The 26,563-nt window shown below is 42.8% G+C and overlaps 1 protein-coding gene across 1 annotated transcript in view; it reads right to left on the bottom strand.

Annotated features, from left to right (window-relative positions):
* The window catches only part of GLO1 (glyoxalase I), a 24,434-nt gene extending 8,834 nt beyond the window's left edge, over positions 1-15,600 (bottom strand). The window contains exons 1-2 of the mRNA XM_006148618.3: positions 15,418-15,600; positions 2,412-2,494 (exon numbers count right to left, since the gene is read on the bottom strand). Of these exons, the coding sequence (XP_006148680.1) occupies positions 2,412-2,494; positions 15,418-15,501 (167 nt within the window). The 5' untranslated portion in view covers positions 15,502-15,600. The remainder of the gene's footprint in view (positions 1-2,411; positions 2,495-15,417) is intronic.
* Between the last annotated feature and the right edge of the window lie 10,963 nt (positions 15,601-26,563).

The following is a 26,563-nucleotide window of genomic DNA, read 5'->3' as shown; positions in this document are numbered from 1 at the left end:
TAGGAGGGAAAGAGAGTGGAAAAGGAGAGCCTGGTAAGACAGGAAGAGTGAAGGAATCCTGAAGTTTTATAGAAGACGGTTGATGTTATTGGCTATGAAGTGAGCTTAAAGCAGGTAGGATTATTTGGCAAGGAATAAGAATGAGGATGTACATAATACAATTAATTATGTTTTGATAATTGAGGATTAAATGCTCACAGATGACCTTGTATATAATCAAAGGGATCAAATGGCTGAAGCACAGCAAACAGGAAAGTTTGCAGAGTTCTGCTCCAAATCTTTTATTTAATTATAAGTGCTGTGTAATATGCTTTGGTACACTATCAGAAAGACAGAGAGAGACAGAGAGACAGAAAGCGAGAAATCACCCCAGGCCATGCCGCAATCCCTTCTACTCCATTCTCCTCTCAGGATCTTGGCCACGCATGCACATGTGCCCGACATAAGTTTAAACCACCGGGTCTGGGACTCGAACCTCAGTCAACTATATGGGAGTCCAGCGACATAGTCATTACTCCAACTGCTGGTCCTAAATAAGACTTTTTCTAATGTGTTTGTAATAAAGTATCAAACATTTCAAATACTTCTACCATGAACAATTATCTCTGTACCTACTAAAGACTGTAGAAGCCAAACAGACCAATCAGATGGGATTTGAGGCAAACGAACCTACTGAAATTTGCTTTTGTTAGTACTAATCTTCCAGTTCATTGTTAAGCAGTACTCTGTCTTGTTTTATTTTATAAAAGAAAATTTTTCTATAGGGTATGTATACTCTCTGGAAAGACAGAGAGGGACAGAAAGCAAGAAATCACTCCCCAGGGGGATGGCCATGCCACAATCCCTTTTCCATTTTCCTCCTGGGATTTTGGGCATGCACGCACATATGCCCAACATGAGTTTTAAGCCTTCAAGTCTAGGACTTGAACCACAGTGAGCCATGTGAGAGTCCAACAATGTAACCATTATGCCATCTGTTGGTCCCTATTTTTGGGCTCTTTAAAACAAAATCACCAAGTCAATCAGACATGAATTCAAAATCTGTCTCTGCCAAGTGGGATTTGAGACCAGTAACTTACTCCCTTTAAGCTTTAGTTTCTTCACGTGTATGGGGATATAAGCTACCTCCTAAGCCTACTGTGAGGACTGAATGGAATAACGAGTCAAGTTTCTAACAAATATGAAGTTTTCAATAACTTTGTTTTCATTCTGTCCTTCATATATTCCTGGAAAGAATCACAAGAAATTGTTAACAGCAGAGACCTTTGGGGAGAAATAGAGGATGGAAGAGAAGCTATCACTTTTTTTTTAAAAAAATTTTTATTTATTATTAGTAGTAGTATTAGTATTATTATTTTCAATTTGCTATAGGGTACATGCACTCACCAGAGACAGACAGAGAGAGAGAAAGAAAGAGAAAGCCGCCAGGTCTGGGATTTGAACAGCAGTCGGCCATGTGGGAGTCTAGTACCTCAACCACCATGCCACCTGCCAGCCAATCACTTTTCACTTTGCATTTTTCTGAACTAGTTAAATTTTCTAAACATAAATATATACTATATTACTAGAATTTTGCTCTCAACATTAGTGCAGGTTATCTAGGCAGTAAATTAAGAATCATTTAGTTTTATTCTTCATGTACCTATATGATCCAAAATAGACAAAAGCTGGGACCAGCAGTTAGCGTAATGGCTATGTTGCTGGACTCCCATGTAGTCGACCGCAGTTCAAGTCTTCGACCCAGTGGCTTAATCTCACGCTGGGCACATGTGGGATCCCGGGAGGAGAATGGAGGAGAAGGGACTGCAGCGTGGCCATCCCCCCTGGGGGATGATTTCTCGCTTTCTGTGTCTCTGTCTCTCTGGTGAGCACACGCGCCCTCTAGCAAAAACCTCTCCAAAAAAAAAAAAAGACAAAAGCTCATGTTATTTAGTGAAACAAATCAATTTGTCTATTATACCTCAATAAAATTGGAGATAAACAAACAAACAAATATGCTTTAAGGTTTTTAAGACCAGTAGATATAACCTGTTCAGCAAAGGTTATAAAAATGGAGTAGATGGCCAGTCTTGAGTAAGCCCACTCATTTTCTGAGGAATATGTCTAAAGCAGTTAGGACATCTAAAGTATCTGAACATACTAAGGATTTAGGGGCGGTTCTTGGAGAGAAAAGAGGTTGGAGGAGATGCAAGTATTTGTGTATTTTGTTGCCCAGTGATCCTGACTGGGAAAAAGAAAGAAAGGAATTTAATAGACACCCTACCCAGTCAGGCTTAGTCACAGACTTCTGGCCAGAAGAACTTGTATCACTTCTGAAAGAAACACTACTTTTTCAAACAGGTCTGAAAGCATTCCCTGTATGGGCAAAGCTAGGTATTCAAACAGCAAGATGCCAGTAATACTTTTCTTACGTCATTCCAAGAACTCGAGTATAAAAATCCAAAGACTTCTTAGGATCCTTAATTCTCAGCATGGTCTGCTGCAGCAAAAAATCCTAAAGAGAAACAGTACACGTTAACCACCTCTAACTTTCATCACTTATGACCGGCACTAACTGTGCGTTCCCTTTTTTCTTTTATAGAGACATATTTTTGCTATCGGGCATGCATACTCTCTGGACAGATAGAGGGAAAAATGAGAACCCCCCCAGGGGGAATGGACATGCCACAATCCCCTCTCTATTCTCCTCTTGGGATGGTGGGCAAGCACACACAGGTACCAGTGGGAGTTTCAAGCCATTGGATCTGAGACTAGGACATGTGGGAGTCTAGACCAGAACCACTACACCACCTGCGGGGCCCTAACTATACTTTCTTTTTTTTTTTTTTTTTTTTTTTTTAAGAGAGATTTTCACTATAGGGCACGTGCACTCACCAGGCAGACAGAGAAAGACATAGAGACAGAAAGCGAGAAATCACCCCCCAGGGGGGATGGTCACGCTGCAATCCCTTCTCCTCCATTCTCCTCTCGGGATCTTGGGCACGCACGCACACGCGCCCGGCGTGAGTTTTAAGCCACCGGGTCCGGGACACGAACTGCAGTCGACTACGTGGGAGTCCAGCGACATAGCCATTACGCTAACTGCTGGTTCCCCTAACTATACTTTCTTTAACATGACAGACAGTCCACCATTTAACACACACACGCAAAGTCCCCTCAGCTTGCCAATGAGAATCACCTGGAAACAGTTTCTAAACCTACCACTGAAAACTGCCTACGACTCTGCCCAGTGGCGTTTTTCTGGTTGCTGACCCCTGTGTGGGCCAGTCCAAAGTGCCAGGGAGTTTACACCACAGGGATGACCCTCAACAAATGATAGGTGGGAAACCTGGCTTCCTTGCCACTTCGGGGGACAATTGTTTATTATTATTATTTGCTACAGGGTGTGTGCTGGAACCAGAGAAAGACAGGAGAAAGGGAAAGTGAGAAATCACCCTTGGGGGGGATGGCCATGAGGCAATGCCTTCTCCTTTAGAGATCTTGGGCATGCATGCACAATACCCAGCATGATTTTCAAGCCGCTGGGTCTAGCACTCAAACCATGCAGTCAGTCATGTGGGATCTAGTGCCTTAACCATGTCCCCTGCTGGCGCTGCTTTCTGGGACAATTCTAAGCCATGCTCCACAAAGTCCCTGGGGCCTCCCAGTAGGACTGAACCCCAGATACCCAGTGGTCCACTTGTATATGCCTACCACAGGCCTCCCTTAACCAGAGAGCTTTCTGTGCTCACCTCCCAGATAGCCACTTAAAACCACTCTCCTCTCTAATCTGCTTTGGGGCCACCCAAACTAGGATACAGAAGTTACAAACAGTTTGATCACTTTATTTATTTTTTAAAAAATAATTATTTATTTAATTTTATTTATTATATTATTATTTTTCATTGGACCAGACAGAGACAGAGAGAGAGAAAGAAAGTGAGAAAACAAGCTGCCAGGTCTGGGATTTGAACTATAGTCAGTCCTGTGGGGAGTCCAGGACCTTAACCATCACACCACCTGCCATGCCAGCCCCAGTTTGATTACTCTAATACTTGTTGAATAAATGCACAAACACCTTCACAGACCGTTCACTGGTAACTGTGTAAGTCAGCAAGGAGTTACTCATAAAGTCTCAGACTCTTAAATAACTAAACAGGTAAAAGATGACCACCTCTAACTTCTGAAATTGTTCGGTTTACACATAAGGACACAGAAGGTTTAACTGAAGAGAAGGGTAGAGTATATAAACATTCATAAGGTTAAGATTATTAACAGCATTAATAATACTTTTGCTTTTGACTTCATTAGGTGCAATAACTTACAGATATTACTATGTAGAGGTATTAATAGCCCCATATTATAGATGAGAAGCCGATGCTTTCTCAGTGATTATATTGTCTGAAGGCTTCTTCTAGGCTGAGGTCTCCTTTTACCAGGGGTACCTTCTAGACCATGAGTCTGTGAACCTTGCCGTTGCTTCCCAACAGCTTCCCACTGTTACACCCATGGACTTGACCAAACAGACCTGCAAACTCAACACGCCCCTGCAGCCACATTGCTATCTCTTCCTGCAACTTATAGCGCATAAACATACTTTATTTATTCTGCATCATTAGGAAATGGTGTTTTTCTATTTTGCTGAATAGTAACCAAGTGTATTCCTTTAACCATTAAAATTCTTATTAAAAAAAAAAAAGAAAACTAGCCTAAAAACTGCCTTATCCTATTAAAACTGATCTACAATAAATGAATACACAATGGATTTCAACTTTTTCCTCCAAAATAAACTCATATTTTAACTCCTTTTTTCTTGAACTTTCTGAAGTCCCTTCATAGGGAGATTAACTTGGATTACCTAGGTGACTTCAATGTAATCGCATGAGACCTTGAAAACAAAAGAGACAGAGAAGCTTCTCTTTGGCAAAGAAGGCAGAAGAGAGGTGTGGCAGTAAGGAAGTCAGAGATGCTGAGGAGTTGACCTGCAGCTGCTGCCTCAGCTACGTAAGGCCACATGTGCAAGGAGGTAAAGGTGAATGTCCCCACCCACTGCCGCCCCAGCTGATAGCAAGGAAATTGGGACCTCCAGCCTACAACTCAGAGACGAATTCAGGGAGCAACATGGATGGGAAGCGATTCTTCTCCAGAGCCTCCAGTAAGGAATGCAGCCATCATCAATGGGACCCATTTTAGATTTGTAACTCACAGAACTGTGAGATAATATATTTCCAACCATTCTCAATAAAAATTATTGGTCTCTGCTTTAATTTAGAAAAAAAGTACAAAATCTAAAAACTACTTCTAAATCTGTTCTGTAGAGACCCAGTTCACCATGACTCCACCAATAATACATTGGTCACATTCACATCTCACCTCTTCAATCTCTCTCCAGTACCAGCATCAGTATTAAACTGCAAATCAGTTTGTCCTCACTTCCATTCGGTCCATAAAAGGCTATAATCAAATCCATGTGCCTTAGGTGCATATATATGTATGTGTAAATTCCTATATCTATTTGCTATAAATACAGTGTGCAGAACTTGCCAAAGAAGTTAGACAACCCTACCTACTTAAACTACCCTATCCTGTGCCTATTCTATGTTCTTTCTGGAAGGCAATTTGGATCTCAGTTGTCTTTCAGAATTCATACTCTTTCACCTAGATCTTCCCCTTCTAAAAATCCACCTAAGGATATAATTAGAAACTCTAACAAAAATATAAATACAAAGTCATTCATCACCAACACTTACAGGATAACTACGAGCCAAATACTGTTGAATCTAATTCCTGTGATCTTCATAACAACCCTGCAGTATATATTATGATCATTCCTACTGTACTGGTGACAGGATAACGAAAAAGATTCCAGTCCAGGCAATGGGTTTCAAAATTCTCGCCTTCAACCACCTTGTGAAACTGTCTCTAACAAAATAATAGTGATAGTATGATGAAGGCATAACAATACTAGGAATAAACTGAAAATGCTGCTTACAAGTATATTAAATAGTGGGGCTGGCAGGTGGCATTGGTGGTTAAGATGCTGGACTCTTACATAGAAAACTGCAGTTTGAGTCCTGGACCTGGCAGCTTACTTTTTCACTTTATATCTTTTTTCTGGTCAAATTAAAAAATAATAAATAATAATTCTAAAATATATATTTTAAAAGGCATATTAAATGGAGTGAGAATATATAGTTTTCTGTAGTTTCCTTTTATTGTCTGTCTTCATCTGGTTTTGGTATCAGAATAATAGTAGCTTTATAAAATGAACTGGGAAATGTTCCCTCTGCTTCACCATTTTTTTTTTTTTTTTGGAGAGGTTTTTGCTATAGGGCAAAAAAAGACAGAGACAGAGAGACAGAAAGTGAGAAATCCCACCCCACCCCCGCCCAAGGGGAAATGGCCAGGCTGCAATCCCTTCTCCTCCACTCTCTTCTCAGTATCTGGGGCACGCACGCATATGTGCCTGTTGTGAGTTTAAGCCACCAGGTCTGGGACTCGAACTGCAGTTGACTATGAGAAAGTCCAGCGACATAGTCATTATGCCAACTGCTGGTCCCTGCTTTACTTTTCTGAAAGAGATCATGTATAATTAATGTTAATTCTTCATTAATATCTGGTAGAATTCTCCGGTGAAGTCACGTGGGTATGGAGACATCCTTTTATGAATTAAATGTCCTTAAATTATATGGCTATCAAATTATTTAGTCCATATTGGGTGAATTATGGTCATTTTTCAAGGAACTGATCCACTTCGTGTAAGTAGTTAAATTCATGTACACAAAGTTGTTTTTTGTATACCTTCATCTTTCTGTACATGCAAGGTTTGTAGTGCTCTTGCGGAAAAACAGATGCTGAGGGACAAAAGCACAGCGCTCTGGAGAGAAAAAGGAGAACTCTTTCACTACAGCAGTGGGCACGGAGGAGTTAACACTCTGAGTCTCCAGCCCCGGCTGAAAGTTGGACAGTCTTTTATGGGTGAATTGGGAAGGGGCGGTTTAAGCATGCTTGGAGTGTCCTATCAGGGTAGGGGGTCCATGTCTGCCCTAATACAGAGCAGGCAGAGAAGCAGGGAGCTCAAGGCCTCAGGGTGCTCAACAGTTCAGGGGAGGGTCAGTTTCTGCATGCTGGAGAACAGAAAGCATAGGCAGCTTTCTATTCATCCAGCCCTGGGCTGCTGCAAGGTTATGCACAAGTTTCTCTACATCAGAACAGAAAGTTAGGCAATTGTCACACTTGGGTTGTTCCACATCAGTGCTATCTGCTATTTCATTCCTATCAGTAGTTTGTGCCTTTAAAAAAAAAAAAAAAAAAAAAGGTCAGTCTTGAGACAGGTTAATTCATTCTACTGCTCTTTTCAAAACAGCAGCTCAATTCCATTGCTTTTCTTTTCAATTTAATTGATTTCTGCTCCTTTATTTCCTCCTGTTTGCTTTGTTTGGGTTTACTTTGCTCTTCTTTTTCTAGGTTCTCAAGAAGGGGCTTAAATTATTGATTTAAGACTTTTCCTCTTTTCTCAAGTATGGATTCAGTGCTAAAAATTCCCTCTTAGCAATGCTTTAGTTGAGACTTTATTTTCATTCAGTTCGATGTATTTTAAAATTTTTCCCTTGAGATTTCTCTTTCATTCATGGATTATTTATTTAGAAGTTGTTTGATTTCCCAGTGTGTGGAGATTTTCCTATGATGTTTCTGCTACTGATTTCTGGTTCACTTTTATCATGGTTAGAGAACACAATGTAATTCAAGCCTTTTAAATTTGCTGAAATTTGGCCTAGGGCATGGTCTACCTTGGTATGTGTTCTGAGCACACTAGGGGGATTCCGCTGTTAGGTGGAGTGTTCTATACATATTGATTCACTTTTGTTTGTTGATAGTGTTGAGTTCTACATCCTTCCTAACTTTTTGTTTTCTATCAATTGTTGAAAGAAGAGTACCTAAGTCTCCAACTCTAGTTGTGAAGTTGTCTAATTCTCCTGTTCAGTTTTTGCTTTGCATGTTTTTGTAGTTCTGTTACTTGGTACATAAATATTTAGAGTTGCCATATCATCTTGGTCAATGACCTTTTGTTCATTACATACTTTTCCACCTCTGGTCATTTTCTGTGCTCTAAAGTCTACTTTATGTGATATTAATAGAACCACTTTTGTTTTCTTTTGGTTATGTCAGCATGGCATATCTTTCTCCATCCTTTTACTTTTAACTTGCTTCTATCATTGTATTTGAAGTGAGTTTCGTGTAGATAGCATATATAGCCAGGGCATGTATTTTAATCCATTCTGTCAATCTTTGTCCTTTAATTGATATATTTACATTTAATAAAAATATTAAATGTTAGGGCTGTGGCCAGCAGGTGGTGTGGTGGTTAAGGTGCTGACTCCCACATAGCTGATTGTGGTTCGAGTCCTGGACCTGGTGGTTTGAAAATCACACTGGGCTCATAAGCATGCCCAGAATCCCAGGAGAAGAATGGAGGAGAAGGATTATAGTGTGGCCCTATTCCTTGAGAGGTGATTTCTCACTTTCCCTCTCACTGTCTCTGTTTCTCCCGGAAAATACACACACACTCTAGTAAAAACCTTAAAAAATAAAACAAATAAATAAAAAGTTAGGGCTTGGAGCCAGCAGCTTGGCATGGTGGCTAAGGCACTGGACTCCCATATGGCTGACCATAGTTTGAGTCCCAGACCCTATGACTTGAAAATTACTCTGGGTATGTGTGCGTGCTCCAAATCTCCAGAGAATGGGAAAAGGACTGTGGTGTGGCCAACCCCTATGGGAGGTGATTTCTCACTTTCCTCTCTGTCCCTCTCTGGCAACTACATGCACCTTATGACAAAAAGCTAAATAAATAAATAAAAATAATGTTAGAGCTCTTCACTTTTACTCTTTTTTTTCCCTTTCCTTCTGTCCCCTACCTGTCAGTCACTTAAATTTATTTATTTGTTTATTTATTTATTTTTACATTTTTGCCATATGGTGTGTGCACTCGCCAAATAGAGAAAGAGAGACAGGGAGAGGGACGGTGAGAAAGCACCCCAAGGGAGGATGGCTATGCCACAATCCCTTCTCCGTTCTCTCCTGGGATTTTGGGCACACATGCACCCATGCACTGTCAGCCATGTGGGAGTTCAACACCTTAACCACCACACCACCTGCTGGCACTCCCTCAAACATTTTTTATTTAATTTCATTTTGATTTAGCTGTAGTGTTTTTTCATCTATCTCTATATAGTTTTTTTAAAATTATTTATTTTATTCCATTTGTTATTATTATTATTTTTAATCTGACCAGAGAGAGAAAGAGAAAGCAAGAAGCCAGGTCTGAGGCTTGAACTGCAGTTGGCCATGTGGGAGTCCAGCATCTTTAACTACCATGCCACCTGCTGGCCCCACTTCTGTATAGCTTTTGAAAAAAAGAAAAACAAAACAACTTGGGTGGTGTCTATAGGTGTTACCATACACACACACACACACACACACACACAGTCACGTGTCATCGTGTCATCATCTTACCAGTTTGAGTGAAGTGTAGAAATCTTATTTCTCTATATTCCTGTACTCTCTCCCATTTATAATTGTCTTAAAATACTTCTGCTTCCAGGTTGGGGGTGGCATTTTGTTTCCTATGTGTCTCCACTGATTAGGCAACGTAAAAAGTCTGGCAAAATAAAAAGTCCTGGCCCTCTGCTCAGCCTTCCCTAGCAACACCCTGGAGGTTGGGCACCTCATGAGGCAAAAAGAAGAGTCAGGAAAGTCACCACTGTGTTGCTCCTAGGTCTTGAGGTCCCTGGCCAGCCTGCCTTCTTTGCACCACTTTGCAGAGCCTTCCTGTTTGTTTTATACATCACGTCCAGTTTCTAGTTGTATTTAGAGGAGGAATAGGAAAAGGTATGTCTACTCCATCTTCTCAGAAGCGAAGTTTCCAAACGGATTTTATACAACTGTTTCCAACAATGGGACGCGAGTGTGTTTGGTGGTTACTACATCTAATACTTTTATGATAAATAAAATTTGACAAAAAGTCACGACAATGACAAAAAGTGGCTTGACTTTGTATTTTCTATCTGGAAAATCTCGAAGTCTCTTCTAGCAATGAAGACGCTTATTTCTCTTGAACTGTTATAAAGGAATTTCGAGAAAGATTGTATCTTACTCGATGTCAAAATCTTGGGGTTGAGAGTTCTCTTTCCCACTAGACGAGATGGCAGGTAAAAAAGCTGCAAAGCAGGATACTAAGGAGAAGAAACCTGAAGCCAAGAAGGCTGTGGTGTGTGGTGTGGCCATGTGGGAGTCCAGCACCTTGCCACAGCTGATGCTAGTGACAAGGTTAAAGAGGGTGACCTCAAGCTAAAAAGCCCAAGAAGGGGAAGCCCCATTGCAGCCAAAATCCTGTCCTAGTCCAGGGCATCGGCAGATACTCCCGGTCTGCCCTGTGTTCCAGGAAGGACATGTACAAGAGGAAATACTCGGCCACTAAATCCAGAATTGAAAAGAAAAGGAGAAGGTTCCTGCGACTGTCACAAAACCGGTTGGTGGAGACAAGAATGGTGGTACCAAGGTGGTTAAACTGCGCAAAGTGCCTGGGTACTATCCTACTGAAGATGTGCCTCGAAAGCTGTTGAGCCACGGCAAAAAAAAACCCTTCAGTCAGCCTGTGAGAGAGCTGCGAGCCAGCGTCATTCCCGGGACCATCTGGTCATCCTCCCTGGACACCACAGAGGCAAGAGAGTGGTTTTCCTGAAGCGGCTGAGCGGTGGCTTGCTACTGTAACTGGACCGCTGGTTCTCAATCGAGTTCCACTGCATAGAACACACCAGAAATTTGTCATTGCCACCTCCACAAAAATTGATATTAGCAAAGTAAAAATCCCAAAGCACCTCACCGATGCTTACTTCAAGAAAAAGAAACTGTGGAAGCCCAGACACCAGGAAGGTGAGATCTTTGACACAGAGAAGGAGAATACGAGATTTCAGAGCAGTGCAATGATGATCAGAAAGCTGTGGACTTGTAAATTTTACCAAAAATCAAAGCTGTTCCTCTGTTCCAGGGCTACCTGCGATCCATGTTTGCCCTTACAAATGGAACTGATCCTCGCAAATTGGTGTTCTAAGTTTTTTGCCAAGAACCTAACTAAGTAACTGATCAGGGAAAAAAAAAAAATCTTGGGGTGGTGTGGTGGTTAAGGGCATTGGACTCCCATGTGGCTGACTGCAGTTCCAGTCCTGGACCCTGTCACTTGCTTTCTCACTTTCCCTTTCTCACTCTGTCCCTATCTAGTCAAATTTAAATAAATATATAAATAAAGTTAAATAATTCTTAAAAAAAAAAAGAAACCTCTATGGCTTATCTTGGTCCATTTGGCCTCCTAAAACAAATATAACATAGGGGCCACCAGGTGGCTTAGTGGCTAAGGTACTGGACTCCCACACGGTAGACTGCGGTTCAAGTCCCAGACCCAGTGGCTTAAAACTGAGATGGGGCCCATGTGTATACTTACCTAAAATCCTGAGAGAATGAAGGTGAAAGGATTGCAGTATGGCTATCCCCCCAGGGGAGTGATTTCTCACTTTCTCTCTCTCTAGCAAGTACATATGCCCTACAGCAAAAATCAGTTTACTCAAGAGTATATCAGTTAGTAAAACACAGCTTGCCCACACAGCATTGTTGAGTGTTCCTCATCTGCAAGAGCTCTAACAGGAGTCTACCCAGCTCGGGTGCAGGGAGAAAATCCACATAGGGTAGGAGAGGGAATCACCCTAGTGTAGAAGCTCCAATGCACTATAGAAGCCAGTATCTCTAGTAGCCAGAGCTTCCAGAATCTCCACACACAGAGGGCAGCTTTAAGAGTAACTGCAGCTCTGGCTTCCAATAAGGTATTCACAATTCCTCTCTCTAGATATAATTTACCAATCATATATAATTTTTTTAACAGTGCTTCCTGGGAAATAGCTAGACTTGACCAAGAGTCAAATTCTGTTAAAAGGGAAGAGGGTTGGTTAATTCTTTATCCTCAGATGTCATATCTCTCATAAAATAAACACAAATCAAGTTTTGGGTTTTCTTTTAAAAATCAGCTTTATAGGCTGGCTCTGTGACACAGGAATAATGTGCTGTCAAGAGAAGCCTTATCCCACATGGCAACTGTGGTTCAAATCCCCAGTCCAGTCGGCTCAAAACGTGCCAGGCACATGTGTGAGTACCTAGTTCAACGAGCCAGGACTAGAGGAAGGGGGTCCCAGTGTGATTAGACTCTGTGGAAGGTACTCATCTCTCACTCACATCCTTTCACGTACACGTACACTACATCACAAATAAAGAAAAATAAATTCAATAAGCCTTCAACTGCTTTCAGAGTATCCTGAGGGGATTACAACTGTTCTACTGGGTAGCAAGTGGAACACCAGGTTTATGTGCAATATGATGGCATATGTTTTTTTCTTTACTATCTTCCTCCTTCTAGTATTACTTCTCTGATTTAAAATTTATCTCAGAATGTGACAAGGAAAATGAAAATTGTTTCAGAAAGTGATTCTGCCACTCCCTTTATATTTATTCTTTCTTATCTAAATTGGTTTCCTCCCCACTTTGTACCTCACCAACATTCTTCAAGTATATATACCCTACAGATAAGGGAGTCAGAAATAGCAGGCATAAAGAAAAAAATTTTAATTAAAAAATTACTTGAGATATTTGTAAACATGCATGCAAAACTACTCTTACAACACACAAAAAAGAGGCAAGTTCTAAAAGCCATCAGTAACATGAGGCCTTTCATTTCTCATACAAACAAAATAAACACATATGTAAGAAATGTGTGTGTGTGTGTTTAATCTGTCAGAGTGTGTACACTTGCCAGAGAGAGACAAAGAGAGAGGGAGAGAGAGAAAGCATCTCCCAATGGGGCATGGTCACACCACAATCCCTTTTCCTCCATTTCTCCATCCTGTCTGAATTTGGAGCATGCATGAACATGTGCCCAGTGTGGTTTTTCTTTTTCTTTATTTTTTTTTGCCATATGGTGTGTGCACTCACCAAAGAGAGACAGAGGGAAAGTGAGAAATCACCCATGGGGGGTAGGGGAAGGCATAGAGAACATTAACACATTTGATCTTATTTTATCTACATAGCAATTAAAATATCTTGATGCTGGTTTTACAAACTCGGCCCAGGTGCACAGCCAAGAACACTGGAGCCAATGATGTAAGTAAAGATTCCATGCAGGTTTTGGTCTCCAAATATCTTGTGTATACATACCACTGAGGCTACCTTTGAAAACATTTACCTCCCCTGTGCACCCAGGGAGCTTTATAATTACAACGGCACATTAATCCCAAATCATCCTACGTTAGAGTTGGTGTATGTCTGGTGAAGGGAGGAGACCCCATCTTATTTATCTCCTGGGGCCCCCCCACGCATAAGGAAGGTAGATATGTGGCCATGAGCAACAGCAATAAACAAGTAAAAGCAAAATACCAGTGAGTTAAACTTGGAGCACCTGAATTAGTACCCACCAATGGTCTTTACATACACTGGGCAGTCAGCAATCAAGCTAAATTTTATTTATGGAAGTTTTTACATTTTTCCTTTCATGGCAAGTTCTAAAATTACTAGAGTCGGTACCCAGAAGCAGAACAGGGTGGAGGTTGGGAGTGTGGACTCCTCCCTCGTAAATCACTCAACACCTGTGTCCAAATCTCCTTATTTGTAAAATGGAGATGATATTTATATCTTTTTCAGAGGGTTGCTATGAGGATTAAGCACGATGTGTAAAACAGCCAGCTAAGGCCTGGCATGTTCAATATCTATCAATACTACCTATTACTATGTATTCCATTTTATGTTTTCATGCAGTATTTCTAGAGCCAAAAATCACTAATCTCAAAAAAAGGTAACTCCAAATCATCAGTAGAAATTTAGATCATATGGAGTATAAATCAAGACACAAGAAAGCCCATTTAAAATAGTTTATAGGGACCAGCAGTTAGCATAATGACTATGTCGCTGGACTCCTATGTAGTCAACCACGGTTTGAGTCCTGGACCTGGTGGCTTAAACTCACGCCGTGTGCGTGCGCGTATGCGTACGTGCCCAAGATCCTGAGAGGAGAATGGAGGAGAAGGGATTGCGGCGTGGCCATCCCCCACTTGGGGGGTGATTTCTAGCTCTCTGTCTCTCTGTCTCTGTCTTTCTGGCGAGCGCATGCGCCCTATAGCAAAAACCTCTCAAAAAAAAAAATATATATATATAGTTTATAAAGATCTCCCTGGAAACATTTGTTTGAAAAGGCCCAGTACATAAAACCCCAAGTTATTTAGGTTATTAACTTACATTGAATGACTCGATTTACATGACATCTAATAATGAGGTTCTAATATTAAAGGTTATACAAGTCAGGGAAATGTGACCTCCGCTTCAATTTTGCAAGAACTAACATTTTTCCTAAACAAAGTACCAGGTGTTAGAGGCTTTAGCAATTAACCATGTCTGCCCATCTTGAAGTCAGAGAGCAAGCAGGGATGGAAGCCATAGACCATCTACGTGCCCCTCTCGGAAGGCTGCAGAAAACACATGTTCAATCTTAAAAAGAATTTACAGATGATAGAAATGAATGAATACCAAGGGCGTTTACTGACACTGATGACTCCACTGGAATAAACTCCCCCAGCAGTTGCTGTGTCTAATCTTGACAATGAAAGAGGCACCACACCTGAGTGACTTTAAGCTGACTCAGTACAGACACCTTAAGTGAAAAGCCTTACTTATATTTCGTACAAATGAAAGCCTCTGTATGCAACAGGTCATTTCTTACTGGGCCACAGCTGTAAAACGAGAGGGTTAGAGAAGGAATTTCTAGGATTCCTTCCAGATCTAAGTTCTTAATTTTGCAGTCTCTGCTGGGCCACGAAGCACGCATAAGGAGGGCAGGTATGTGGCCGTGTGCAACAGCAACAGACAAGCAAAAGCAAAATACTGGGTGCAGCTAAACTTGGAGAGACCAAATAAGTTTGGAGGAGTTAAACTTAGAATCATGGCAGTTAGGAAGAACGATCGCGGCTGAGGGACCGGCATGGATTGGGACCACTGGGAGTCCGAAAACTGCCTTTCCTACGGGCCATGACCATTGACCAGGGGAACACGCACACCCACAGATAAGGAACCCGACTCTGGGCTGGCTTGGCGTCCAGTTACCGTCCCAAAAATAAGTCCGTGCAAATAGGGTCGCAATCTTGGAAACACCAGAAGAAATGGATCCCCACCATTCTTCCAGGTACTCACACATTCCCGCCCGGACACCACTGACCCTCTTCCCAGCCTCTCCAGTCCTCCCAAGGCCGCTGACTCTGCAGCGGCAGCAGGATGGGGTCAGGCCGGGCTGAGTCCCGGGGCGGGGGCCACAGGGCGGGGCCCTGACGCGAGAACGAGTTCTGCGCCCACCTTGGTGCTGGGGTCCGCGTCGCAGCAGCAACTGAAGGCGGCCTCGTCAGTGAGGCCGCAGGGCTCGGGCTGCGGTTCTGCCATGGCCGCTCCGCTGTATCACCGACCACTGTACCGGGAACAGGACTGCGCTCACACCCGCCCGGCCCCTGTGCAGCCTTCACTAGCGACGCACGACTGCGCCGCGGGGCGGGCCCGAGGGCTCCCAGCCAATCGCCGCGCGGAGAGCAGTCGGCTCCCTGCTGAGTGTCCCCGTGAGTCAGCGCCCGGCCGGCTCCGAGCCCCGAGACTACAACTCCCACGGTGCCTTGTGCACACTGCAAGCAAACCTTAAAAAAAAAAAGTCTCCATGCTGAGAAGCTGGTTTCTCTGCTACTTAATGACCTGGTTCTGTTAGGGTTTAACTATTAAAGTTTAGTAACCACCCATGCCTCAGGCCTGCGGCTTGGTAGAAAATTATTAATAGAATCTGGTGTAAAGTGAGAATTGGGAGTTCTTTGTTTTTTATTTGTAAGCCTATGAAGCTTATTTTCTCAGTTTAAGCAGCACAGAGTAATTAAAACAACTCTGGTTAAGTCAAAAAACCGAGGTTCGAGTTTGGGTTCCACTATGTATTAGCTCTAGTAACTTGGAATAATTCCTGATCCTCTCTGAGCTTCCTTACAGCATTTAGTGAGAATAAAATGAAATTTAAGTAATGGTGTGACTACTCATGATCCAAATATCCATAACCTGACATTGACTTTGCTGAGGCATATATTTTAATCATATTCACTGGAAAGCTTAGTCATTACTGTATCTTCAATGCCTGGTTTATAGCAGATGTCAATAAACACTTCTTGGGACCAGCAGTTAGCATAATGGCTATGTCGCTGGACTCCCATGTAGTGGACCGCAGTTCGAGTCCCGGACCCAGTGGCTTAAGCTCATGCCGTGTGCGTGTGTGCCCAAGATCCCGAGAGGAGAATGGAGAAGGGTTTGCGGTGTGGCCATCTCCTCTAGGGGATGATTTCTCGCTTTCTGTCTCTGTCTCTCTTTTTTTTGGAGAGGTTTTCGCTATAGGGTGCGTGGGCTCGCCAGACAGACAGAGAGACAGAAAGCGAGAAATCACCCCCCAGGGGGGATGGCCACACAGCAATCCCTTCTCCATTCTCTCGGGATCTTGAGCATGCATGCACATGCGCCTGGCATGAGTTTTAATCCACCGAGTCCGGGATGTGAACTGTGGTCGACTACGTGGGAGTCCAGCGACATGGCCATTACACTAACTGCTGGTCCCTGTCTCTCTCTGTCTTTTTTTTTTTATATATAGACCACAGATTAGTTTATTTTTAACACCCATCATGCCATGAATTCATAGGGAATAGGTTCCAGTAACTCAGGCTCCTTTCCATTGGTTCTCACAAAGTGTGCTTCTCTGGGTGGAGCAGGCTGGCGCTTTAGTTGAACCCAGGTACCTTTCTCTTTGGCTTCTTTCTTTTTCTGGTCATTTTCCTTCACATATTTTAGGAAGCTATCTCTGCGCTTAGAATGTTTAATATGCTCAATATGCACATTGATTCTCTTGGCAAGAATCTTGCCCTTAACTTGTTTGTTCACAACAATGCCAACAGCATGCTGGGTAACATTGTAGACTCTTCCAGTTTTGCCATGGTAACATCTGTGGGGCATTTCTTTTTGAACAGTACCCATTCCCTTAATACACCCCCTAAAACAAAACCCACCAAAAAAAAAAAAAAAAAAAAAAAAAAAGAATAAACACCTCCTATTGTTAGAAGAATAAATGGGAATGACTGATATAAATTACTTTAGAAAGAGACATTATATTAGTAGATGAAGAATGAGTGAGGTTTGACTGAGTTAAGTATGAGACCCTATCTAAATATTCAAGACAGATGGATGTCAGGATTTGAGTTATAAGGAACGGAAAAAATAGTTTTTTGTTTTTTTAATTGCCAAAGGGCATGTGCAATTACAGGAGAAAGACAGAGATAAAGCGTTTCCTCCACCCCATGGAACACGGTCATGTTGCAATCTTGTCTCCTCCATTTCTCCCTCCTTTTGAGATTTTGGGCACATTTGCTCTGTGTGTTCCTCAAGCTGCTGGGTCTGGGACTCGAACTGCACTGTTGGTCATGTGGGATCCAGTTACCTTAACCACTAGACCATGGGGCTGATCCTAAAATAGGGGTTTACTGGCTCATATAACCAAAATGAAGCAGGGCAAGAATGTGTATGGTACCAGCCACCTATCCACCACCAAAACGTCTTTCTCTTAGCTTCTTACTGCACCTCAGTTCCATTTTGTCACACACACTAGCTTCATGAGTCTAGAAAATAAATCTCTTCCTGGAACTCCAATTTGATAAAATCCATGAAGAAACTCTTATTGGCTTGACCTAGGACCTGTACTTATCCTGTGCTCATGACATTGTGATTGGCAGCCTGGATTAGAACAACCGGTCAGAGCTGGGAGTGGGGCAAAATGGTCCCCTAAGAGAAGAGAGGTGATCTTTTATAAGAAGGAAGAGTTGAGTTGATACACTAACAAAGCGGTTAAGCACTGTGTGTATAGAGGAGACTGAATCCTACATGGTCAACCAAGGTTCAAATCCCAGCTTGGACATGCATTCATGGTTTCCTGACAGGATGGAAAAGTAGAGGAAAAGGATTGCTATGTGACCAGTCATTCCGGGGTTCATTTTCTCTCTTTTTCTCTCTTCCTCTTTCTTTCCCCCCCTCCATCTCCTGCCTTCTCATGCACACTCCTGCTATCATACATAAAAACATAAACTTTAAAAAAAGAAAAGATAAGATGGAAGGGCTGCTAAGTAAACTGAACCATAGATGTCTCTTGCAAAAGGGTGGACAGAATAAGAATTGCAGCAGAGATTTTGTATATACCCGTTACTAACTTACCGAGGGTATGCCATCAAAACTCCGTGTACTACAAGCACAGAACATCAACATGGATTAGATCTCAGAGTTGTTAAACTCAGGAACTGAGGCAGTGTACAAACCCCCATGTGTACTACGTATTGCCACTCAGTTATTGAAAAGGCACCTCAGCTCTTTTTATTTCCCTCTAACCCCTTTGGAGAGCTTCCTAGAATATGTGAGAGAGAAACCATGTAATGGCTAGGAAGATTCAATATCACAAAATATCAATTCATTTATACATGAATTCATTAATACAATGTGATTCCAATAAAATTCGGACAGGGTTTTTTTTTATAAAACAAGATAAGCTGATTCTAGAGTCTACAGTATTTTTAGGACCCAAACAGCCAAGACATACAGAAAAATAATTCATACTTCACCAGACTTCTTAGTATAAAGCCACAGTCATTAAGACAGTATGGGGTCAGCAGTATGGTGGTTAAGGCACTGCATTCCCATGGTTTGAGCCCCAGACCTGGTAACTTGAAAATCACACCAGGTATGTGTGTGTACATGCTCAAAACTCCAAGAGGAGAGAGGAGAAAGAAGGAGAAGGGAATGTGGTGTAGACATCACATCCCCACGGGTGTGTGTGTGTGTGTGTGTGTGTGTGTGTGTGTGTGGTGATTTCTCACTTTCTCTCTCTCTTCTTTCTCTTTCTGGTGAGTACACGCACCCTATGGCAAAAACCTAACAAACAAACAAAAAAGACAGCATGATATCAGGCCAACCAGTCGCTTGGTGGTCAAGGCAGCTGGTTCCCACACGGCCAAATGCACTGTTTGAGTGTCAGACCCAGTGGCTTGAAAAACATGCTGGGCATGAGTGCGTGTGAGTCCCAAATCCCTAGAATGGATTGCAGTGTGGCCATTCCCCCGGGCAAGGGAGTGCCTCTTCATTGCCTGTTCTCTCTCTCTCATGTGAATACACACATCCAATGGCACATTAAAAAAATAAAAGATAGAATAGTATAGACCAACAAATACTACCTATGGTAGAGAGCTCACAGGGGCCCAGTGATTCCTACCACCTGGTATTCACACTTTGTGCCATCCCTGACTCTCAAGTGTGGGCTGGATTTACTTAACTCTAACGAACAGGATATGACAGACGTGAAGAAATATCACTTCTGAGATTCGATTGTGAAAAGGCTGTGATTCTTGTCTTGGGAACTCTCTCCTACTTCCTTTTTCTCTGATTTCTCCCTCTGAGGGTAAGCAAGCTGCCACATAGTGAGCAACACAGTGGAGACATTTGTGGGGCAAGGAACAGGCCCAGAGTTAGATCTTAATGTTGAGAAAAACTGCTCTAATTTTCTGGTAAATAAGGAAATGCAGTTTAATATAAAGATGAAGTTTCTTGGGCCAGCAGGTGGCATGGAGGTTAAGGCATTGAATCCTACATAGCCAACTGTGTGGTTCAAGTCCTGGACCCAGCAGCTTGAAAGTTATGTCTGGTGTGTGTGTGTGTGTGTGTGTTTGTGTGTGTGTGCGCGCCCAGAATCCTGAGAGGAGAACGAAGAAGAAGAGACTGTGGTGTGGCGATTCTCCCTGGGAAGTGATTTCTCACTTTCCCTCTCTCTCTCCCTGGTAAGCACATAAGCCCTATAGCAAAAAAATCTAAAAAAAAAAAAAAAAAAGATTGTTTCTTTTATTGACAGAAAAAAATTTTTGAGAGGTTTTTGCTGGAACCAGCAGTTGGTGTAATGGTTGTGTTGTGGTCAACCACAGTCCGAGTCCCGGACTCTGCAGCTTAACTCACGCCGGGCACGTGTGCGTGTGTGCCCAAGATCCCAAGAGGAGAATGGAGGAGAAGGGATTGTGGCGTGGTCATCTCCCCTGGGGGATGATTTCTCGCTTTCTGTCTCTCTGTCTCTCTCTGTCTGGAGTGCATGCGCCCTATAGCAAAAACCTCTCAAAAAAAAAAAGAGAGGTTTTTGTTATAGGGCGCATGTGCTCGCCAGAAAAACAGAGAGACAGAAAGCAAGAAATCAACCCCTGTGGGGGATGGCCACAATGCAATACCTTCTCCTCCATTCTCCTCTTGGGATCTTGGGCATGCACGCACGTGTGCCTGGCGTGACTTTAAGCTGCCGGGTCCGGGACTCGAACAGTAGTCGACTACATGGGAGTCCAGTGACATAGCCATTATGCCAACTGCTGGTCCCCAGATCGACAGAAATTTATAAAATGAAAATCTGGGCCAGCAGATGGCATAACAGGCATGTCACTGGACTCCCACATATCTTACTGTGGTTGGAGTCCTGAAGTGGTTACTTGAAACTCACTCTGGGCATGTGTGCATGCATGCTCAAGATCCCTGGAGGAGAATAAAGGAGAAGGGATTGTGGCATGGTTACCCCCTGGGGGTGGAGGTGATTTGTCACTTTCCCTCTTACTTTCTCTGTCTCTCTCTCTCCAGTGAGTGCATGTGTCCTAAGGCAAAAACCTCTAAAATAAAAGTACATATCCTAAAGGATTGTTGTGCTTACACTCCACAAGACAGGAATAAAAAACATGATTTGAACAGAAGGGGAAAAAAAGTGATAAAGCCTAAATATCCAATAGTAGAAAAATAGATTGTGTTGGGCCAGCTAGTGGTGGTTAAGGTGGATGGGTCCAACACAGCCCACTGTACAGTTCAAGTCCCAAATCCAGCAGCTTGAAAAACACACCAGGCATCTGTGGGTACATGCCCAAAATCCTGAGAGAAAAATGGAGATGGGATTACAGTGTGGCCATCTCCCCTGGGGAGTGTTTTCTCACTTTCCCTCTTTTATTCTGCCTCTCTGCAATGAGCACGTGTACCCTATGGCAAATTGAAAACAAAAAAAGTTCCTAAAAAAAGAGAAGAAAATAGGTTAGTTTCATGGAGTGTAATACTACACATTAGTGGAAATAAATGAATCAGAGGTACATTTTTCAATATGGCTAACTCTCAGAAATAGAGGGGCTGGAGGTGGTGTGGTGGCTAAGGGCACTGGACTCCCACATGGCTGACCATGGTTTAAGTCCTGGACCCGGTGCCTTGCTTTCTCACTTTCTGTCCCTCTAGTGCTCTCTCACTCTGTCCCTCATTCCTCTCTGTCCCTCTGTCACTCTCTGGTCAAATTAAATTAAATTAAATAATTCTTTTTTTTTTTTTAAGAAATAGAAATGAAATCATTTCAAGTTGCAGAAGAATATCTATTATATAATACTATTTTTGCAAAATTTCAAACTATATAAAACAATATAAGGTACTGCCTAGAACAAGCACACATCCAGTAATGGAATCAGGAAGTGCCTGGACATAAACAACTCCAACTTCAGGAACATGATTTATTCGAAGGGGAGTGGAAAGATTTACTGGGGATTTAACTGTGCTTGTTGGCAATGTTTTCTAACTTAAGTTGGATGTTAGGCAAATGGATAGTTGTCATAATATTCTTTATAATTCTCTGTATATCTTAAATATTTGACAACTTTTCAAAAAATAAACTAAAAAGTGGGACCAGCCAGAGGGTGTAATGATTATGTTACTGGACTTTCATGTACTCGACTGCAGTTTGAGTCCCAGACCTGGCGGCTTAAACCTCATGCCAGGTGTGTGTGTATGCATGCCTGAGTTCTCAAGAGAGGAATGGAAGAGAAGGGACTGCAGAGTGGCCATCCTCCCTGGGGGAAGGTGATTTCTTGCTTTCTCTCTCTTTGTCTTGTGCACATACCCCCTAGCAAAAATCTCTTTCCAAATAAATAAATACATACATGCACACTAAAAAGTAATGGGCCAGCCAATGGAGTGGTAGTTGAGGTGGCTGAATCCCATATGGCTGACTGTGTAGTTTGAATCTCAACCGAGTGGCTTGAAAACATGCCAGGTGCACGTGCATGCATGCCCAAAATCCTGAAAGGAGGGAGAAATGGAGGAGAAGGGATTATGGTGTGGCCATCCCCATGGGGGCTTTTTTTTTGTTCCCTACTCTCACTGAGGAGTGCAAGATCGCTCTGGAAAAGAAAAAAGAAAAAAAAAAAGTAATAAGCATCACACATAAAAATGGAAGGGAAAACGGTGATAGTGGAGACGGAGTAATTTAGAAATGGTCTCCGTTTGAGAAGACACAAATTCTAAAAGGTTTAGAAGTGCGTCCTTTTAGAGTAGAAGGGTTATATTCGTTTTCCTATGGCTGACATACAATTACTATAAACTGGCGACTTCACAATCCTGGAGATGAGAAGTGTGATATCAGGGTGTCGACTGGGCCACGCTCCCTCCAACGCGCTAGGGGAAAATCCTTCCTTGGCTCTTCCAGTGGTTGGTGGCGCCCAGAATTCTTTGGTTTGTGGCAGCATAAGTGAAGTGTCTCCCTCTATGCACATGAACTTCCTCCCCATGTCTGCATGTCTGTAATCTCTCTTCTTTTTCTCTTATGAGGAGGACATCAGTGGAAGATTTGAGACTCACCCTTGTTCCAGATAATCTTACCTTGAGATCTTTAATTTCATTACTTCTAGAAAGACCCAATTTCCAGATAAGGTCATGTTCACAGGTACTGGGGACTGACTTGTCTGTGTCTTTGCGGGGGATACAAACTGTAAGAGGGAGTCAGGCCAACAGACTATGCCAAGTTGATTGGCACAAGGATTACTTTTTTATTATAAGCCAGCAAGAAGGAAAAGCACAGGGGATAGCTCTCAAAGCAGTGTATCCTAGAGGCATGGGACACTGCCTCTAGGAAAGTGGAAAAGTGGGCAGGGCTACGAGGTCAAGCATGTAAAGGGAGGCTCCTGTAGATGTACTTGCAGTGGCTGGTCATGCTTCTCTATATACTGCATGCCATGTACATGGGGCTGCGGCTCCTCCTGGGGTGGAGATTTCAGTACTGTACGGACCTAAAGTTCACCAAGTTCAGTAAGGGTCTGGGGGTCTGTTTCCTCTTGGTCTCTGCTAGCTTCAGCTGGTGCAGGTTGACAGGACAGCTTGTGCTGGAACCCATCCTACTTAACAAACCCATTACAAGCCACCTGTACATAGTTTTTCTTTTTTGTTAATAAAAATTAAGATGAAGAAATCTACTCAGAGTGCATTTACAATGTTTTTATGATTATGTGTATTTTCCTTAATGAACATCATTTATTAGTTACTTAGACGATTATTGTTTTGATCTTCTGCGTTAGTAGGATTTTTTTTTCTCTAAACGGAATGGATGATGTATACTAAACAGGATGTAAATGTGCTATGACAGCCACAAATTGATCATTTGGGAAGATCATTTTGAGGGAATGAGCTGTGATAGTTAGTCAATGGTTATATATGTTTGACTTGAATGGCTGACTACTTAAGTTATTTGATAGTATGATCAAGTGTCTGTGTTAAGGCAGTTATAACAAACAGTTATAACAAATCCATGTACTTTAATTTCATATTCCCTCCAACATCTAGACATTTCCCAATTAGTCATTTTTACTATTTTTATTTTTATTTCCATTAATAGTGTGAGCTTCTCTCAGTTGAAGAGGCTCAAAACCAAACTCATTGTGGCGTTATAGATGTTTGGATGTGGAGGAGAATTCAGAGGTGATCTCATCCCCCCCATTTTTTTTTTTTTTTTTTTGCAAATGAGGACACCCAAGGCTACAGGAGTTTCACAATCAGAGGGCTATTCAACTAATTAGTTATGTATTGGGTAACACAGTCCCAGGATTAACTGTCAAGCTCACCGATCGCCAGGTCAATATTTTTCTTCATCATATCCGCTAATAACAACTAGCCATGATTAGGCTATTGTCATGTAGTACTATGTGAAGTGACTTATTATTATTATTTTTTAGATTTTTGTCATAGAGTGTGTGTACTTGTCAGAGAAAGAGAGAGGGAAAGCGAGAAAATCTTCCCCAGGGTGTGGCCACGCTGCAATCCCTTCTCTTCTGCTCTCCTCTTAGGATTTTGGGCATGCACTCACACATGCCCAGCATGATTTTCAAGCCAGGTCCTGGTCTAGAACTGCAATCGACCATGTGGGAATCTGCGCTTCGACCACCCCACCACCTGCTGGTCCCTGTGTTAAGTGTTTTTATATTAATTCCTGACTGTATTTTAAGAGACATTTCATTCTCAGAGTCTTGGGCACTTACTGTCATACACACACACACACACACACACACTCACACATATAATATATACTTACTCCATATGGCACATGTATATACATATGTGTGTTTTATATATATATATACACATACATACATATACATATAAATGCATCTTCCATGGAGTTCTCTTGAGGCTTCACGGAAAATGAACACCAGGTACCTATATTTCAGACAGTCTCAGAAATGCTCTCATTCAGCACAATCTCACAAACCTAGTTTCCTGCCAGAGTGAATGAAATAACGGCATGAATCACAGTGCTTATACATATACATAGTGCTATACACATACTGCTCAACACCCGTCTTTAAAATGCAAGCTCTGACCATATTTAGTATCTCCTTAGACTGTATTTACAGAAGAAGAATGTATAGGTTAAGGCTTATAAACATATTTAAGGCCCTTTAGAGGATATGGTACTCCATAATTCTTTCTCACTATCAAAATATATAGAATATAACTTGCTCTCTGAAAGGGAAAGATGACAAGGAGTAAAACCTGTCACAGCTTCGTAAGTATCTAAAGTGGACAATGAGACTCAACAGACCACAGAGAGACCACTTGTTACTCTTAGCAGCCAGTGTCAGGAGTCTACAGGGGAGGCTGGAGTATCACAGGGGAGGCCAATTCCCCTGCTCCCAAACCCTATAGGGGAGCACCATGGGCCGGATGCAGGCATGGAGTGTGAGGCAGCTAAGGAATCCAGAGGTAAGGGGTCAGGGTCTTTTGAAGTAAGCAGGAAAGAGGCTTGTCCCTCTCCCCTGGGAAGTGAGCCCTTGTGCCTTGGTTGGGCAGTGCTTGCTGTGACCTACGTAGCTGTCTTCAGATCGGTAAGTAAGGGCTCGGGTTCAGAAGGGGTTATGCTAGGGACCAGCAGTTAGCGTAATGGCTATGTTGCTGAACTCCCGGGCAGTCAATAGTCCTTTGAGTCCTGGATCCAGTGGCTTAAACTCACGGTGGGTATGTGTGTGTACATACCACAGTTTATATTACTTTGCTTCTGATTTTTATATTCATTGTTTTTAATTTTTTTCCCCTTTCAGACCTGATTTTTGATCTGTCTATATTCAAAGTCGACCTTGACATCTAACTAAAATGGACATGGTCAGGCCATGTCAGGGTGTTACAGGAAAACAGAAGTGAACTGGAGAGGGCGTGGGAGAGGTGGGGAGATGAGGGAGGAAGGGGGGGCGGTGGGCTTTGAGAAGTCAGTTTACAGGATTCTTTCTCTTGTCTGTTACCAGTCATAGATTTTTGAGTAGATGCATTCAACAGGACACATTCATGTTCTCAAGTGAAACTGTAACTTCCGAATCTGTAAAGGTCTTAAAAAAAACCTTTATCTTGTACAGTTATGCATTTCCATGCCAATCTCCTCAGCATGCACCTTGGAACCCTCCTCCATCCCTAACCTCGCCACAATTTTCATCTCCAGGTAGCTGTGCTTGTGCCCGGGGTCCCCTAAACGATGTTTCACTCGGGCTCCGTAGGTGCAGTTACTTACTGGGTGTCTCCGGGAACGCTCGTGCACCTCCAGCCCACGCCCTTCCCTGGAGCAGCCCGCGGGGTACAGCGCCTTGCGGAGCCCACGCGGGGCGCTCGGAGCGAACCGGTCTCCAACCTCTAACGGCAGAGCCTCGGTGGCCTCCGAGCCCGGGAGCAGCTCCCCCGGGACAGCGCAGTTACTTGGGACGTGGCCTTGGTGCCTGAGCTGCGGGAGGACGGTGTGTGTGAGCGGTAGGTCGAGGGCGGGCGAAACAGGTTTCCTCCTGGAGAGGCCTCCTCCTTTGCGGCCTGGAGTCAGCCTTCCACCGGCTGATTCTCCTCCCTTTTGGACAACTGGAGTCCACGCTAAAATTCAGTCCCCCATCTCTAATAGGCAAGTCCCCTAACTATCAGCCTGAGGCCAAGCCCCAGCTAAGTCACTGCTCTTTGCCACCCTTCACGCCAGTGACTTCACCCCACTCTCCCTTTTAAGCATTCAGAAGTAAAATGGACTTCCTCAAGACCTATCCCTCTAGGCTTACTATCCCTTCTCACTTTCCTACACCCCGACGTCCCATCAGTGAATGAACCA

Source organism: Tupaia chinensis, unplaced genomic scaffold (assembly GCF_000334495.1).
Source record: "Tupaia chinensis unplaced genomic scaffold, TupChi_1.0 Scaffold000238_1, whole genome shotgun sequence".
Lineage (NCBI taxonomy): Eukaryota > Metazoa > Chordata > Mammalia > Scandentia > Tupaiidae > Tupaia > Tupaia belangeri.
Note: the sequence above shows the minus strand (reverse complement) of the source record. Positions and strands in the feature narration are given on the sequence as shown.